At 47.5% G+C, this 12,777-nt stretch overlaps 1 protein-coding gene across 1 annotated transcript; it reads left to right on the forward strand.

Annotated features, from left to right (window-relative positions):
- Window positions 1-177: 177 nt before the first annotated feature.
- SAMD15 (sterile alpha motif domain containing 15) lies at window positions 178-11,616 on the forward strand. Its single transcript, XM_029062142.1, has 3 exons — window positions 178-2,028; window positions 2,893-2,991; window positions 11,154-11,616. Exons 1-3 carry the CDS (start codon window positions 178-180, stop codon window positions 11,406-11,408), a joined length of 2,205 nt encoding a protein of 734 aa, XP_028917975.1. The 3' UTR covers window positions 11,409-11,616.
- Window positions 11,617-12,777: the final 1,161 nt, after the last annotated feature.

Here is a 12,777-nt window from a genome sequence, read left to right on the forward strand (position 1 = left end):
GTGCCCTGCGCACGATAAATGTCATTGATTGGTTGAGCCAAACAGCAGGCAAAGGGTAGGGAAGCTCCCAGTGGTGGTGGTCATCATGGAGACGTTACCGGAAGCGAGGGTTGCCATGGCTTGGTGGGACGCCGTCCCCCTCCCCCCTAAAAGAAAAGGAATCTAGAGGAAATCACAATGGACCTGCGTTCGGGGGCCGCGACCCCCGAGGGCCCCCGAGAACCTCTCCCTGAGGAAACTCTGCCCGCGGGGGAGGAGGCGGAGCCCGGGCCGCCCGAGGAATCTGAGCCAGAACCTCCTCAAAACTCTCGGGAGACCCCTGAGGGGACAGAGCCCCAGCTGACCGAAGAGGCAGACCCACAGGGATGTGAGCAAGAAACCCCTGAGGGGACGGAGCCAGAGCTGACCAAAGAGACAGAGCCAGAGGATCTGCAGGGCCGTCAGCAAGAAAGCTCTGAGGGGACAGAGCCAGATCTCGCTGAGAAGGCAGACCCACAGGGGTGTGAGCAAGAAGCCCCTGAGGGGATAGAGCCAGAGCTGATTGAGAAGGCAGAGCCACAGGAGCGTGAGCAAGAAGCTCCTGAGGGGACAGAGCCAGAACTGACCAAAGAGACAGAGACAGAGGGTCCGCAGGGCCGTCGGCAAGAAAGCCCTGAGGGGACAGAGCCAGAGCTGACCAAGGAGGCAGACCCACAGGGTCGTGAGCAAGAAGTCTCTGAGGGGACAGAGCCAGAACTGACCAAAGAGACAGAGACGGAGGGTCCGCAGGGCCATCGGCTAGAAAGCCCTGAGGGGACAGAGCCAGAGCTGATTGAGAAGGCAGACCCACAGGGTCGTCAGCAAGAAACCTCTGAGGGGACAGAGCCAGAGTTGACCAAAGAGACAGAGCCGGAGGGTCCACAGGGCCATCGGCTAGAAAGTCCTGAGGGGACAGAGCCAGAGCTGATTGAGAAGGCAGACCCACAGGGGCGTGAGCAAGAAGCCTCTAAAAGGATAGAGCCAGAACTGACCAAAGAGACAGAGCCAGAAGGTCTGCAGGGCTGTCAGCAAGAAGGGCCTGAGGGGACGGAACCAGAGCTGACCGAGGAGGCAGACCCACTGGGTTCACAGGGCAGTGAGCAAGAAAGCTCTGAGGGGAGAGAGCCAAAGCTGACCGAGAAGGCCGACCCACAGGGTCGTGAGCAAGAAACCACTGAGGGGACAGAGCCAGAGCTGACCAAAGAGCCAGAGCCAGAGGGTCTGCAGGGCCATGAGCAAGGAAGCCCTGAGGGGACAGAACCTGAGCTGACCAAGAAAGCAAGGGCAGAGGGTCTGCAGGGCCGTGAGCGAGGCCCCCCAGAAAGTTCTAGAGAGCTGCCCATTCAGACAGAGCCGGAGCGTTCCCAGAGTCGTGAACAAGAAAGCCCTGAGGGGACAGAGGCTGAACTGACCCAGGAGGCAGACCCTCAGGGCCCGCAGGGTTGTGAGCGAAGCTCCACAGAAAGTTCTAGAAAGCTGCCCGTGCAGGCCGAGCCAGCGCCTTCCAAGGAGACAAAGCTAGAGACCCCGAAGGAGGCCGAATCAGAGCTTCCAAAAGAGGCTCTTCCAAATCTCCTCGAAGGCAGGTCAGAGCTAACCAAATATACCAGTCTGAAGTTCTCTGAAGAGACAGAGCCACAACGCTTTATGGATAAAGAAGCCAACCCCCCAATTAACACCTCTCTTAGGTTGAACTCCTCAAAAGAAACTTGCTTTGATTTTCCTAATTCCTCTGATGAAGTTAGGTGTACGGTTTCTTTGGAAGAACTTTCCCTTAAACAGACCCTCCAAGAGCGCTCTAAGGAAACGGATTCTGGGGCGTGTCAGGAGATTGGGCCAGAGACACCTAAAGAAAGGAAAGCAGAAGCTTCTGGGGAAGACCAGGGAGAGTCTAGGAAAAAGTCTGAACCAAAACCTCTAGAAGAGAGTGAAACCAACATCGACTACCTCACCTGGAGCCCGGAGCAGGTTGCAGAGTGGATCAGCCAGTTAGGATTCCCCCAGTACAAGGTACTCCCACACCAACTTGTGGGATACCCAGGCTTTCACTTGCCTAGGCTAGGATTCAGAAAACCTGGTTTGCCTGTTTATTATTATTATTATTATTATTATTGCGACATTTGTTAAGCACTTACTATTTGTCAAGCAGTGCTGGGATAGAAACAAGTTAATCAGGTGGGACACAGTCCTTGTCCCACTATCTAAGTAGGAGGGCGATCAGGTAGTGAATCCACTTTCTACAGTTGAAGAAACTGAGGCACAGAGAAGTTAAGTGACTTGCCCAAGGTCACATAGGAAGCAAGAGGCGGAGTCAGGATTAAAACCCAGGTCTTCTGACTCCCAGGCCCGCATTCTTTCCATTAGGCCACACTGCTTCAAGTTTGGTCCCACTAGATGTCTCTTCCCTGCAATTTTCTGTCCTCCCGTCTTGGAGTAAATGTTTAACATTATTTGTAATTATGTCTCCTCCCTCTTGATTATGTCTCAACTACTCTTGATTCCCAAAGAAAAGTGGTCTGTTTGATGGCTGGTTTTCTAGGCAGAATTCACTCTATCCCATCAAGTTATTTCATTAGCAAACCCGTCTATGAGGCTGCATCCTCTCTGGCATGCCTGTCATATGTAATTATGGAATTAAATAGTATTTTTAGACCCTTTCATATTAATTTATATCAGTGAGTTTTTGTTTAAAAATTAAAGGGGAGATGTGAATTTAGGCAGATTCTACAAGGGAACCTGGTAGAAGAATTTGGAAATTTTGAAATAAAGCTTGAAGTTTAGTTAGCCTGAGACTAACTAGAAACTAGTATGATTTCTATTTCTTTAGCTGCCAGAAGTATGTTTTTCAAGAGACATTCTTATTTCTCCTAACAGAAGTGTTGGACGACAAACTTCATCAGTGGCCAGAAACTCATCCATGTAAACTGCTCAAATCTCCCCCAGTTGGGGATAACGGATTTTGAGGACATGAAGGTGAGTTCAGTACACAGATTCTTCCTTGAGGGAAACAAGCATCTTTTTCTCCAGGTGGCATTTTCTCTATTGCTACTCTTTTTTTTAATGGTATTTGTTTAGCACTTACCTCTACACTAAGCATTGGGATCGATGCAAGCTAATCAGGTTGGACATGGTCCCTGACCCAGTGGGACTCACAGTCCCCATCTCCATTTTATGGATGAGGTAACTGAGACACAGAGAAGGAAAGTGGCTTGCCCAAGGTCACACAGCAGACAAGTGGAGGAGCTGGGATTAGAACTCAGGTCTTTCTGACTCCCAGCCCTGCGCTTGACCCACTAGGCCATGCTGCCTCACTCCTGGTGTGCGAAGGAAGCTTCCAGGCATTCCCTACAGATTCTACCTCCCTAATGTCTTTCCCTTCAGGTCATGCAGAATGGGCACCTGCCCAATTTCAGGGGCATAGGTCTATGAATACACAGTGTACAGTAATAGTATTTTAGGCCCTTACTATGTGCAGAGTGCTTGGGACAGAATACACAGATGGGAATAAGACACTGACACTGTACTTCGTGGTGGGTGGGGGCTCATAATCTAAGAGTTTAAGTGGGGAAAAGGGATTGGAGTTGGACACATCGGGTGTGATGAAATGTTAAAATATATCACAATCACACAGAATTGGCTCAAAGCCTCGGAGGGGATGGAGGAATCTGAGAGCCCACGAGCTCACAGACTTTTATCCCATCTTGATACACACGGAAGGGCCCCTTGATAGAGGGAGGAAAGGTGGCAGTTACCGCACTGTTCTTCTCCATGGAGATGGCTGGCTTCACCTAGCTGGGTGAGTTCAGTAGGTGCCAGGGGTCTTGACCCGGGTTAGAACAACGCTAAATTACACTCAGTTCAGGCAGGAGGATCTAGACCCTGCCTGAACTTCTTGTGCACTTCTGCTTTGGTGGTTTCAGGAGGAGAGGCTGTGGCCCAGTCGGTTAAGACCCCAGTAATAACCCCAGAATTGCGAATAGGTTCACTTCCTGTTTGGCCTTCGTCGGCTACTGGTTAGGTTCTGAATTCAGATGCCAGAGGTGAGAGCTGGTTCAGGTTGGGACCAGCTGGGGACCAGGAAGAGTTTACAATCATTTTCTCGATCAGGCTGGCTCCTTTTGCCTGTTGTTTCTTGGCATGAGGGGATCAAAATATGTGAATTGGGCTAGGGTTGTTCCCATACCAGTCAAAACAGGAAATCTAGTAAGAGGACTCTCTCTAGTCAAGAGGACTCTGTCACAGTGGAATGTGATGCTTTCACTCCTTTTTGCGATTTGATGCTCCGGGCAACTTATAGCCCGGGTAGGGGTTTCACGCTGGTCTTCCCTCTAGACTGTAAGATCATTATGGTCAGGGAATGTGTTTGTTATATTGTTATATTGTACTCTCCCAACCACCTCGTACAGTGCTCTGCACACAGTAAGTGCTCAATAGAGAAGCAGCGTGGCTCAGTGGAAAGATTATGGGCTTCGGAGTCAGAGGTCATGGGTTCTAATCCCAGCCCCGCTGTTTATCAGCTGAGGGACTTTGAGCAAGTCACTTCACTGCTCTGTGTCTCAGTTACCTCATCTGTAAATGAGGATTAAGACTGTGAGCCCTACGTGGGACAACCCGATTACCTTGTATCTACCCCAGCGTTTAGAACAGTGCTTGGCACATAGTGAGCGCTTAACAAATACCATCATTATTATTAAATATGATTGACTGATGGACTGATTCTGTAGTGTGCTGCCTCTGAAGTGTGATGTCACTGCTCCCTGACTCAGATCTGGAACCCCTGAAAGGGCCTGGAGCCGTGAGAGTTTGTCCCTGTGCTCGGAAAGTACAAATCAGCCACAAATAGAGACCATCCCTACCCAACAACGGGCTCACAGTCTGGAAGTGGGGAGACAGACAACAAAACAAGTAAACAAGCATCAATAGCATCAATATAAATAGAATTAAAGATACACACGCATCATTATTAAAATAAATAGAATAATAAATATGTACATATATACACAAATGCTGCGGGGTGGGGGTGGGGGAAGCAGAGGGAGGGAGCCGGGGCGATGAGGGGGAGGAGGAGCAGAGGAAAAGGGGGGCTCAGTCTGGGAAGGCTCCATGGCACAGACTCACTGATTCAGACTCACTTTTTGGCTATAAACAGGTAACCCGTATTTAATTAAGGATTTCAGCAGTAACATGTAATATGGGAGAAGCAGCGTGGCTCAGTGGAAAGAGCCCGGGCTTTGGAGTCAGAGGTCATGGGTTCGAATCCCGGCTCTGCCACTTGTCAGCTGTGTGATTGTGGGCAAGTCACTTAACTTCTCTGGGCCTCAGTTACCTCATCTGTAAAATGGGGATTAAGACTGTGAGCCCCACGTGGGACAACCTGATTCCCCTGTGTCTACCCCAGCGCTTAGAACAGTGCTCTGCACATAGTAAGCGCTTAACAAATACCAACATTATTATTAGTAGTAGTAGTGGGTAATAGTGGTAGCAGTGGCCACCGCAGCAGCAGCAGAAATGGTATCTGTTGAGGGCCCCCTGAGTGCAAACCACTGTATATTTGCACCCCTCCCTCAGCCCCACAGCACTTTCTTACCTATTTGTAATTTATGTGTATTAATAACTGCCTCTCCCTCTAGACTGTAAGCTCACTGTGGGTAGGGAACCTGTCTCCCAACTCCGTTATAGTGGGCTATAGTGTAGTACAGTGCTCTGCCTACAATAATCACTCATTAAAGAGGATTTATTGATTACTAAGTCAGTCATATTTATTGAGCATTTACTGGGTGCAGAGCACCATGCTAAGCGCTCAGGAGAGCACAGTATAAAAGTAAACAGACACATTCCCTGCCCACAACAAGCTTACCATCTAGAGGGCACTTGGGAGAGAAAAGTGAAACACAAGACATGTTCTCTGCTCAGGAGGAGCGTACATTACATCCAATAACACTCTAATTACCTGGAACTTGGAGTTACCACTTCCCTAAAACTCACCACTTTACTCTTAGCAGCAGCACCCCTTGGCTAATTCCCCTGCCCCTAATCTATTTTAATGTCTGTTTTATAGACTGTAAACTCCTTGTGGGCAGGGATCACATCTACTAATTGAATTGTATTGTACTCTCCTAAACACTTATTAGAGTGCTCTGCACACAGCACTCGTTAATTACCATTGATGAATAGCTTGACTGATAGTTTACCCTGCTGATCCTCAGCCTTCTGCATGCAAGAAGGGCAGAAGAAATATTTTTAAGACCACAATAAAACAAAGTCTCAGGCAATTCTACACCCCCACAGAAAACTGGGAGTCAACTGCCGAGGACTGTACTAAGCACTGGGGTAGACTCAAGCTAATCAGTTTGGACACAGTCTGTGTCCCACATGGGCTCTTAATCTCAGTGGAAAGAGCCCGGGCTTGGGAGTCAGAGGTCATGGGTTCTAATCCCGGCTCTGCCGCTCGCCAGCTGTGTGACTTTGGGCAAGTCACTTAACTTCTCTGTGCCTCAGTTCCCTCATCTGTAAAATGGGGATTAAAACTGTGATCCCCACGTGGGACAACCTGCTCAGCTTGTGTCCCCCCCAGGGCTTAGAACAGTGCTTTGCACATAGTAAGCGCTTAACAAATACCACCATTATTATTCATCTCCATTTTACAAATGAGGTAACTGAAGCACCGAAAACTTAAATGACTTGCCCTACATCACACAGCAGACAACTGGCGAGGACAGCATTAGAACTCAGGTTCTCTGTTTCCCAGGCCTGGGCTCTTTCCACTAGGGCACGCTGCTTCCCAGGTGCAAGAACTTCATAAGGAATGAGAGACAAGGAGACAAAAGAGAAAACAGTGGCTGGTGCTGCCACCATCCAAAACAGCACATGGGGCAGCTTTTTTGTGTGCTCAATGTTATAGGGACAGTGGGTCCCACCTGCTTTGGTCTTTTCTCTCTCCCCACCCACCTCTCTCTCCCCCACACACACTGGGAGAGATCCTGAGGAATGAGCCAGCCAGATTCCTTACTCTAGAAATTTCTAGGCTATTCCCCCTTATAGAGCTGTACAGGGCTAGTCTGGCTTGGTCCATCAGAGATAGTAGCCCCAATAAATTTGCCTAAGCAAATTTTGAGTTCTTATTTGCATCACTTTACCAAAGCTACAGGGAACAAACAGGACTTTTAAAATGTGTTATAAAGTAAAGGTTAAATGTGTTGGGTGGGGTGGGGGGGAAACACTCAGGACTAAAGCAGTTCCACTTTCTCACTCAATTAATGACCAGATGTTACTTCCCATTTGTAATAAAAACAACTTTAGGCAGAAATGGGCTTGCAGCTGGACAATAGTAGGGCTTCATTTAAATCCCAGGATTATGTGACAGAGTTTAACTCTACATGGCCACTATAGATTTTTGGTTGGGTGTATGGACAGGTTCTCTGTTGTGGACTCATTCAATACTTTTTTTTTTTTTTAAAGACTTGTCAGTCCATAACATCACCCACTAAATTGACTCCCCTTCTACCTGTGCCTCTGACCGCATCTGACTCCCCCACCCCAACACACACCTAAAAGCATTTGTTCTCACTCTTCTCCCCTCCCTCACCCTTGTTTTCAACTTCTCACTCTCAGGTGGCTTCTTCCCCTCTGTTTTCAAACACACTCCAGTCTCTCAAAATCCAGAAAAACCCTTTTCAACCCATGGCCCCCTCCAGCTATTGACACACCTCTCTACTCCTACTCCTATTCAGATTCCTAGTAGTAGTAATAGTATTTATTAAGCACTTACTATATGCTCAGCACTGTACTAACTGCTGGGAAAGAAGAATACACAAGTGGGAATTAAAATATGGTTCCTGACTGTTGGGGAGGGTTCCAGTCTAAAAAGACAAAGGGGAAGGGGGCCTGGCACCAGATACACTGAGAGAGATGAAATAAAAGCACCAACAACACACAGGCAGAAACAAAGTTCCTTAGGGTACTGTGGCTAGAGGAGCAGAATTTCCTGCTCCTCACGGCTCAGAGTCCAGTCACGCAGCCAAAGGGCCCACCCCAGCAGCGGCCGCCACTACCTTCCCGAGGTTTTGTGGAGGCAGTGCCAGGCTGTGGCTGCTTTTTCTCTGTCCTGTCGGGATGGTGGGAAGTGGGTTGGGATGGAGCTCAGTGATGCGGAGGAGAGCTGGGGCCGGATCTTGGGAAGGTAACGTGGCTGTCTGGTGGAGGAGGATGTGAGGGCCAGGAGAGCTGTGATGGGGGTGGCGGCAGGAACCCGGAGGAATCATGCGGCTGCCCGATAGAGGGGTCTGACGCACAATCGGTGACAGCTTAAGTCCCTTCGGGCTGCCGGCAATGCCCAGGGCCCGCCGGGACCAGAGCTGCAATAGAGCAGCAGCAGGCACAAGGTGGACACTAGTGGGGAGATTCAGGCCCTGATCGGCCTCAATTTCTCAGATGCTATAGGCACCATGGCCTATTCCCCCCTACACCTCCTCCCCTTCTCTCATCCCTCTTCCTTGGACCCCATGGATCACTCCTGACTCCTCCTCATCCTCCTCTTGCTTTTCCTCCTTCTCTCCCCCCAACTCCTGGTTTAGCTGATCCAGTACTAACCTTGACTCTCCTCCTGCTTTTCTGATCACACCTTCTCAAATCCATTCACTGGCTGCTGTTGTCGCTCCTCCTCCTCTTCCTCCTCCACCTCTCATACTCTTCTCACACTTTCTCCAGGAGTTCATCCACTCACCTGGCTTCACTTACCATCTCAATCTCCCTTCAGGTTTACATATCAGCCCAAGCATGAAAGGTCATCCTCGTCATCGGTGATCATCTTTAATGATCATCATAATAATAATAATGTTGATATTTGTTAAGCGCTTACTATGTGCAGAGCACTGTTCTAAGAGCTGGGGGATACAGGTGATCAGGTTATCCCACATGGGGCTTGCAGTTTTAATCCCCATTTTACAGATTAGGTAACTGAGGCATAGAGAAGTTAAGTGACTTGCCCACAGTCACACAACTGACAAGTGGTAGAGTTGGGATTCGAACCTACGAGCTCTGACTCCCAAGCCCGGGCTCTTTCCACTGAGCCACGCTGCTTCTCAATCATCAGTATTTATTGAACTCCTATTGTGTACACAGCCCTCAATTAGGTACTTGGAAGCATACAGTAAAAGCAGAAGGCAGGATGGCAGAAGGACAAGATCGGAGCTTGGGCATTTTGCCCTTCAATCAATCAATCAACTGTATTTTCTGAGGACGTACTGTGTGCAGAGCACTGTATTAAGTGCTTGGAAGCGTACCTTCTTTCTTGCCTGCCTGCTTGCTCCATCCACCCAGAGGTGACCAAACTACCCAGGTTTTGGGGGAAAAATTCATCCGGTTCAGTGAACGGATGTTAGTCTTTTCACCACTTTGGTTAAATTCCCATTCAACACCTACTTTCATCTCTGGATTATCAACGGTTTCATGGGCCAGATTCCAATCCAGATACTGAAAGAAACTCTAGCCCAGAAAAGCTGTTCATATGATGTGATTTAAAGGGATATTTTGAAAGGCAAGTTGGTAAAGAAAAATTTAAACCAAAGTGCCAAGTTGGTCACAAGAGGAATGGAATAGTTTTCCAAGAGTAGTGATAAAAAATGGGACCTTAGTGTTTTGAAGAATGAGTCTGCCATGAGAGATCTAGGGGTCTGCCTGGGATTGGGGCGTTAGGGGAGGGGAAGTTTCGAAGTGCTTATAGACATAGGAAATATTCAATAAACTAGAACTTCAAGTGACCTGTATTTTTAAATGTCCAGACATTTCTGAAGTAGATTTTTCAGTTGATACAAACCCAGGAATTATTTTTATGTGCTAATAGATTTTGTGTCTCCTTTTTAGCTGCAAGTAGGTTGAGATCTCTCAGTATGCTTGCTAATTGTAGCTTTTGTCAGGAGTTTCTTAGGCTTCCCATTTACAAGTATATCTCCAAGTGGATAAAGTATGTTCAAGTGAGGCAGATGAACTCTTCTGTGTTCCTCAGAAGAGAGGACCTTGAAATAACTCACTCCACCTCAGTGAGCAATTTTCTACTAAAGAACAATCAATTTATAGTAAAGCCAGGCCTATAAGATTTTGATTCCCTGATGCATAAGTATTTTTCCCTGGAAAAATGACTTTTGGGTTTGGGACTGGAGATGAATAGGAAACTAAGAGTCATTTAGATCCACTTCACTCAGTGGCATATATTGAGCACCTCCTAAGTGCTAGGCACTGTATTAAGCACTTGGGAGAGTACCACAGTGGGAAGAATCACACCCCCTCTCCTCAGGGAGCTTATATATGGTGGAGACAAGAAAAAATTATTTATAATAATAATAATGGTATTTGTTAAGTGCTATGTGCCAAGCACTAAGTACTGAGCACTGTTCTAAGCACTGAGCACTGGCCATGCTGGAGGAAAAAGTAGGAGGGAGCATGACCCAGTGGAAGGAACACGGGACTGGGAATCAGGCATCCTGAGTTCTAGTCTCAGCTCCGCCACCTGCCTCCTCTCTGATCTTGGGCATGTCACAACCTCTCTAGGCCTCATATTTCACATCTGTAAATTGAAATTAAGGTAGATTGTGAGCTCCGTGTGGGACAGCCCCTGTGTCCCAATCTGATAACCTTGAATTTATCCAGCGCTTAGCACCAGTGAGCACTTAATAAATGCCATTATTATAAAAAAGCAGTTCAGACACACCAGAATGAAAAAAGTACATCAAATGGCGTGAATGTACAGGAGTGCCTGGGTCAGGAGTAAAGTACTCCATGTGCACATTTTCCCACCAAAAGCAAGCACTGGACACAAGTGACTTAATCAGGGAAGGCATATTGGGGGAGGTAGGGTTTTAAGAGGGCTTTAAAGCTGGGGAGAGCTGTGGTCGAGAGGATTTGGGGGTGGGGATGGGAACGGGGCAGCGTGAAGGAGGGGTCAGAAGCGGGAGACTCAAAAGCATTCAACGGGTAGAAGGTGAGCGTGGGCCCAGGAAAGAGTGCGAGCTGGGAAACAGGGGAGAAGAAGCAGATGTCTAAGAGACAGAACTGATGGGAAACCTAAGGCCGAGGAGTAGGAGTTTTATACTACCCTGGGAATAGGAGATCATCCCCTAAAGCGTCTCCTTGCATTTCAGGTGATTTCTCGGCACACGCGGGAACTCCTGGGTATTGAAGAACCATTATTCAGCCGCAGCATCTCTCTTCCCTACCGGGACAATATGGGCTTGTTTCTAGAGCGAAAGGCTCATTCTGGCCTAAAGGCCGATAGCCTAACTTTAGCTCAGTTTGTCCAAGAAGCAGGACTGGAGGCATATGCTCCAGGGCCATCTTCCTGTCACCTTCTTCCAGCTGGAGAATCGGACACCGCTCTTCCTGAAACGGAGCCATAGGGGAAAGCCATGTCACTCAGCTTAAAAGAGGAAATTAAATTCCTCTGAGGAATAAGTATATAAAGCAATATATGTAGAGACATAGATTTCATTTCAGCAAGGTCTGGGAGTCAAAACCACCTCTGGCCCTATTCCTTTACCTCTATTAGCGATTCAGTTCCTCTCCCCCTACCTCAAGTCACTCCCTTTTAAACGAATATAGTAAGTCCTTTCTTCCTTCTTCTCTTCTTAAAATTCCTAAAGTGTTTTCTAAGAGAAAGCTTGTTAAGAAGTCAAGTGGGTTTGGATAGAATGAGGCACAGAAGTATACGGTATTAGTGAAATGGCATTGTTTAGAGGAGAGCCTTAAGGCGGTCTATAACTTCACAGGGTCCCTTCCAAGCATAAGAGAGTAATAAGTATAATAATCATTATGAGTCGTATTTATTGAGCATTTGCTGTGTGCAGAGCACTGTACTAAGCACTTGGGAAAATACAATATAACAATATGAGACATGTTCCCTGCCCACAGTGAATAATAATAATGTTTTTTAAGCACTTTCTTTGTGCCAAACACTGTACTAAGCACTGTGGTAGATATAAGATAATCAGGTCTCACATGGGGCTCACAGTCTAAGTAGGAGGGAGAGCAGGCATTTTGCAAAAGAGGGAGCTGAAGCCCCAAGAAGGAAAGTGACTTGTCCAAGTTTACACAGTGGGTTATGTGGTGGAGTTGGAATTAGAACCCAGGACTTCTGACTCCCGGGCCCATGTTCTTTCCACTGGCCACAGTGCTTCTCAAGTCTTAGGCCTGATCCACCTGTGATTGGACTTTTCCAGAAAGAAGTCTGGAATACCCTCACGCCTCAGTTCCCTCATCTGTAAAATGGGGATTAAGACTATGAGCCTCACGTGGGACAACCTGATTGCCCTGTATCTACCCCAGCGCTTAGAACAGTGCTCTGCACATAGTAAGCGCTTAACAAATACCAACATTATTATTATTACTTTCTGCCACTTGACTGAATCTGCTGCTTGGGTGGCTGCCCCGATATTACTGTTCTATCTCCTCCTCCCTTCTCCGACCCATGCAATCCCCAAATCATTCACAGGGCTGCCATCTGTCAAAAGGCAGGGGGTATCCAGCTATTCCCCCAGCGCTTTGCTCTGGGGATCTTACTTCCTGCAATTTAGCATGAAGGACATACTGGGAGATCTTTTAACCACATTACTGCTTTTGGATGTTATACAAATCTATTCTAAACTAAGATAAATAGTTTATTTCTTTCCCCGCTTTGGTGAGTCAGCCTAACACAACCTAATTAAGGAAAAGCGAAGATGTAAACAACTCAGCTAGTCCCTAATCATCATTTATATTTACCCCAACTGA

This window comes from Ornithorhynchus anatinus, chromosome 1 (assembly GCF_004115215.2).
Source record: "Ornithorhynchus anatinus isolate Pmale09 chromosome 1, mOrnAna1.pri.v4, whole genome shotgun sequence".
In the NCBI taxonomy this organism is placed as follows: Eukaryota; Metazoa; Chordata; class Mammalia; order Monotremata; family Ornithorhynchidae; genus Ornithorhynchus; species Ornithorhynchus anatinus.

Bases quoted from the DNA above. Each gene is read 5' to 3' on its own strand.
- SAMD15 (XM_029062142.1), top strand. From the start codon at position 178: ATGGACCTGCGTTCGGGGGCCGCGACCCCCGAGGGCCCCCGAGAACCT. The intron at 2,029-2,892 runs GTACTCCCACAC...TTCTCCTAACAG, and splicing joins TAGGATTCCCCCAGTACAAG to AAGTGTTGGACGACAAACTT. The intron at 2,992-11,153 runs GTGAGTTCAGTA...CTTGCATTTCAG, and splicing joins CGGATTTTGAGGACATGAAG to GTGATTTCTCGGCACACGCG.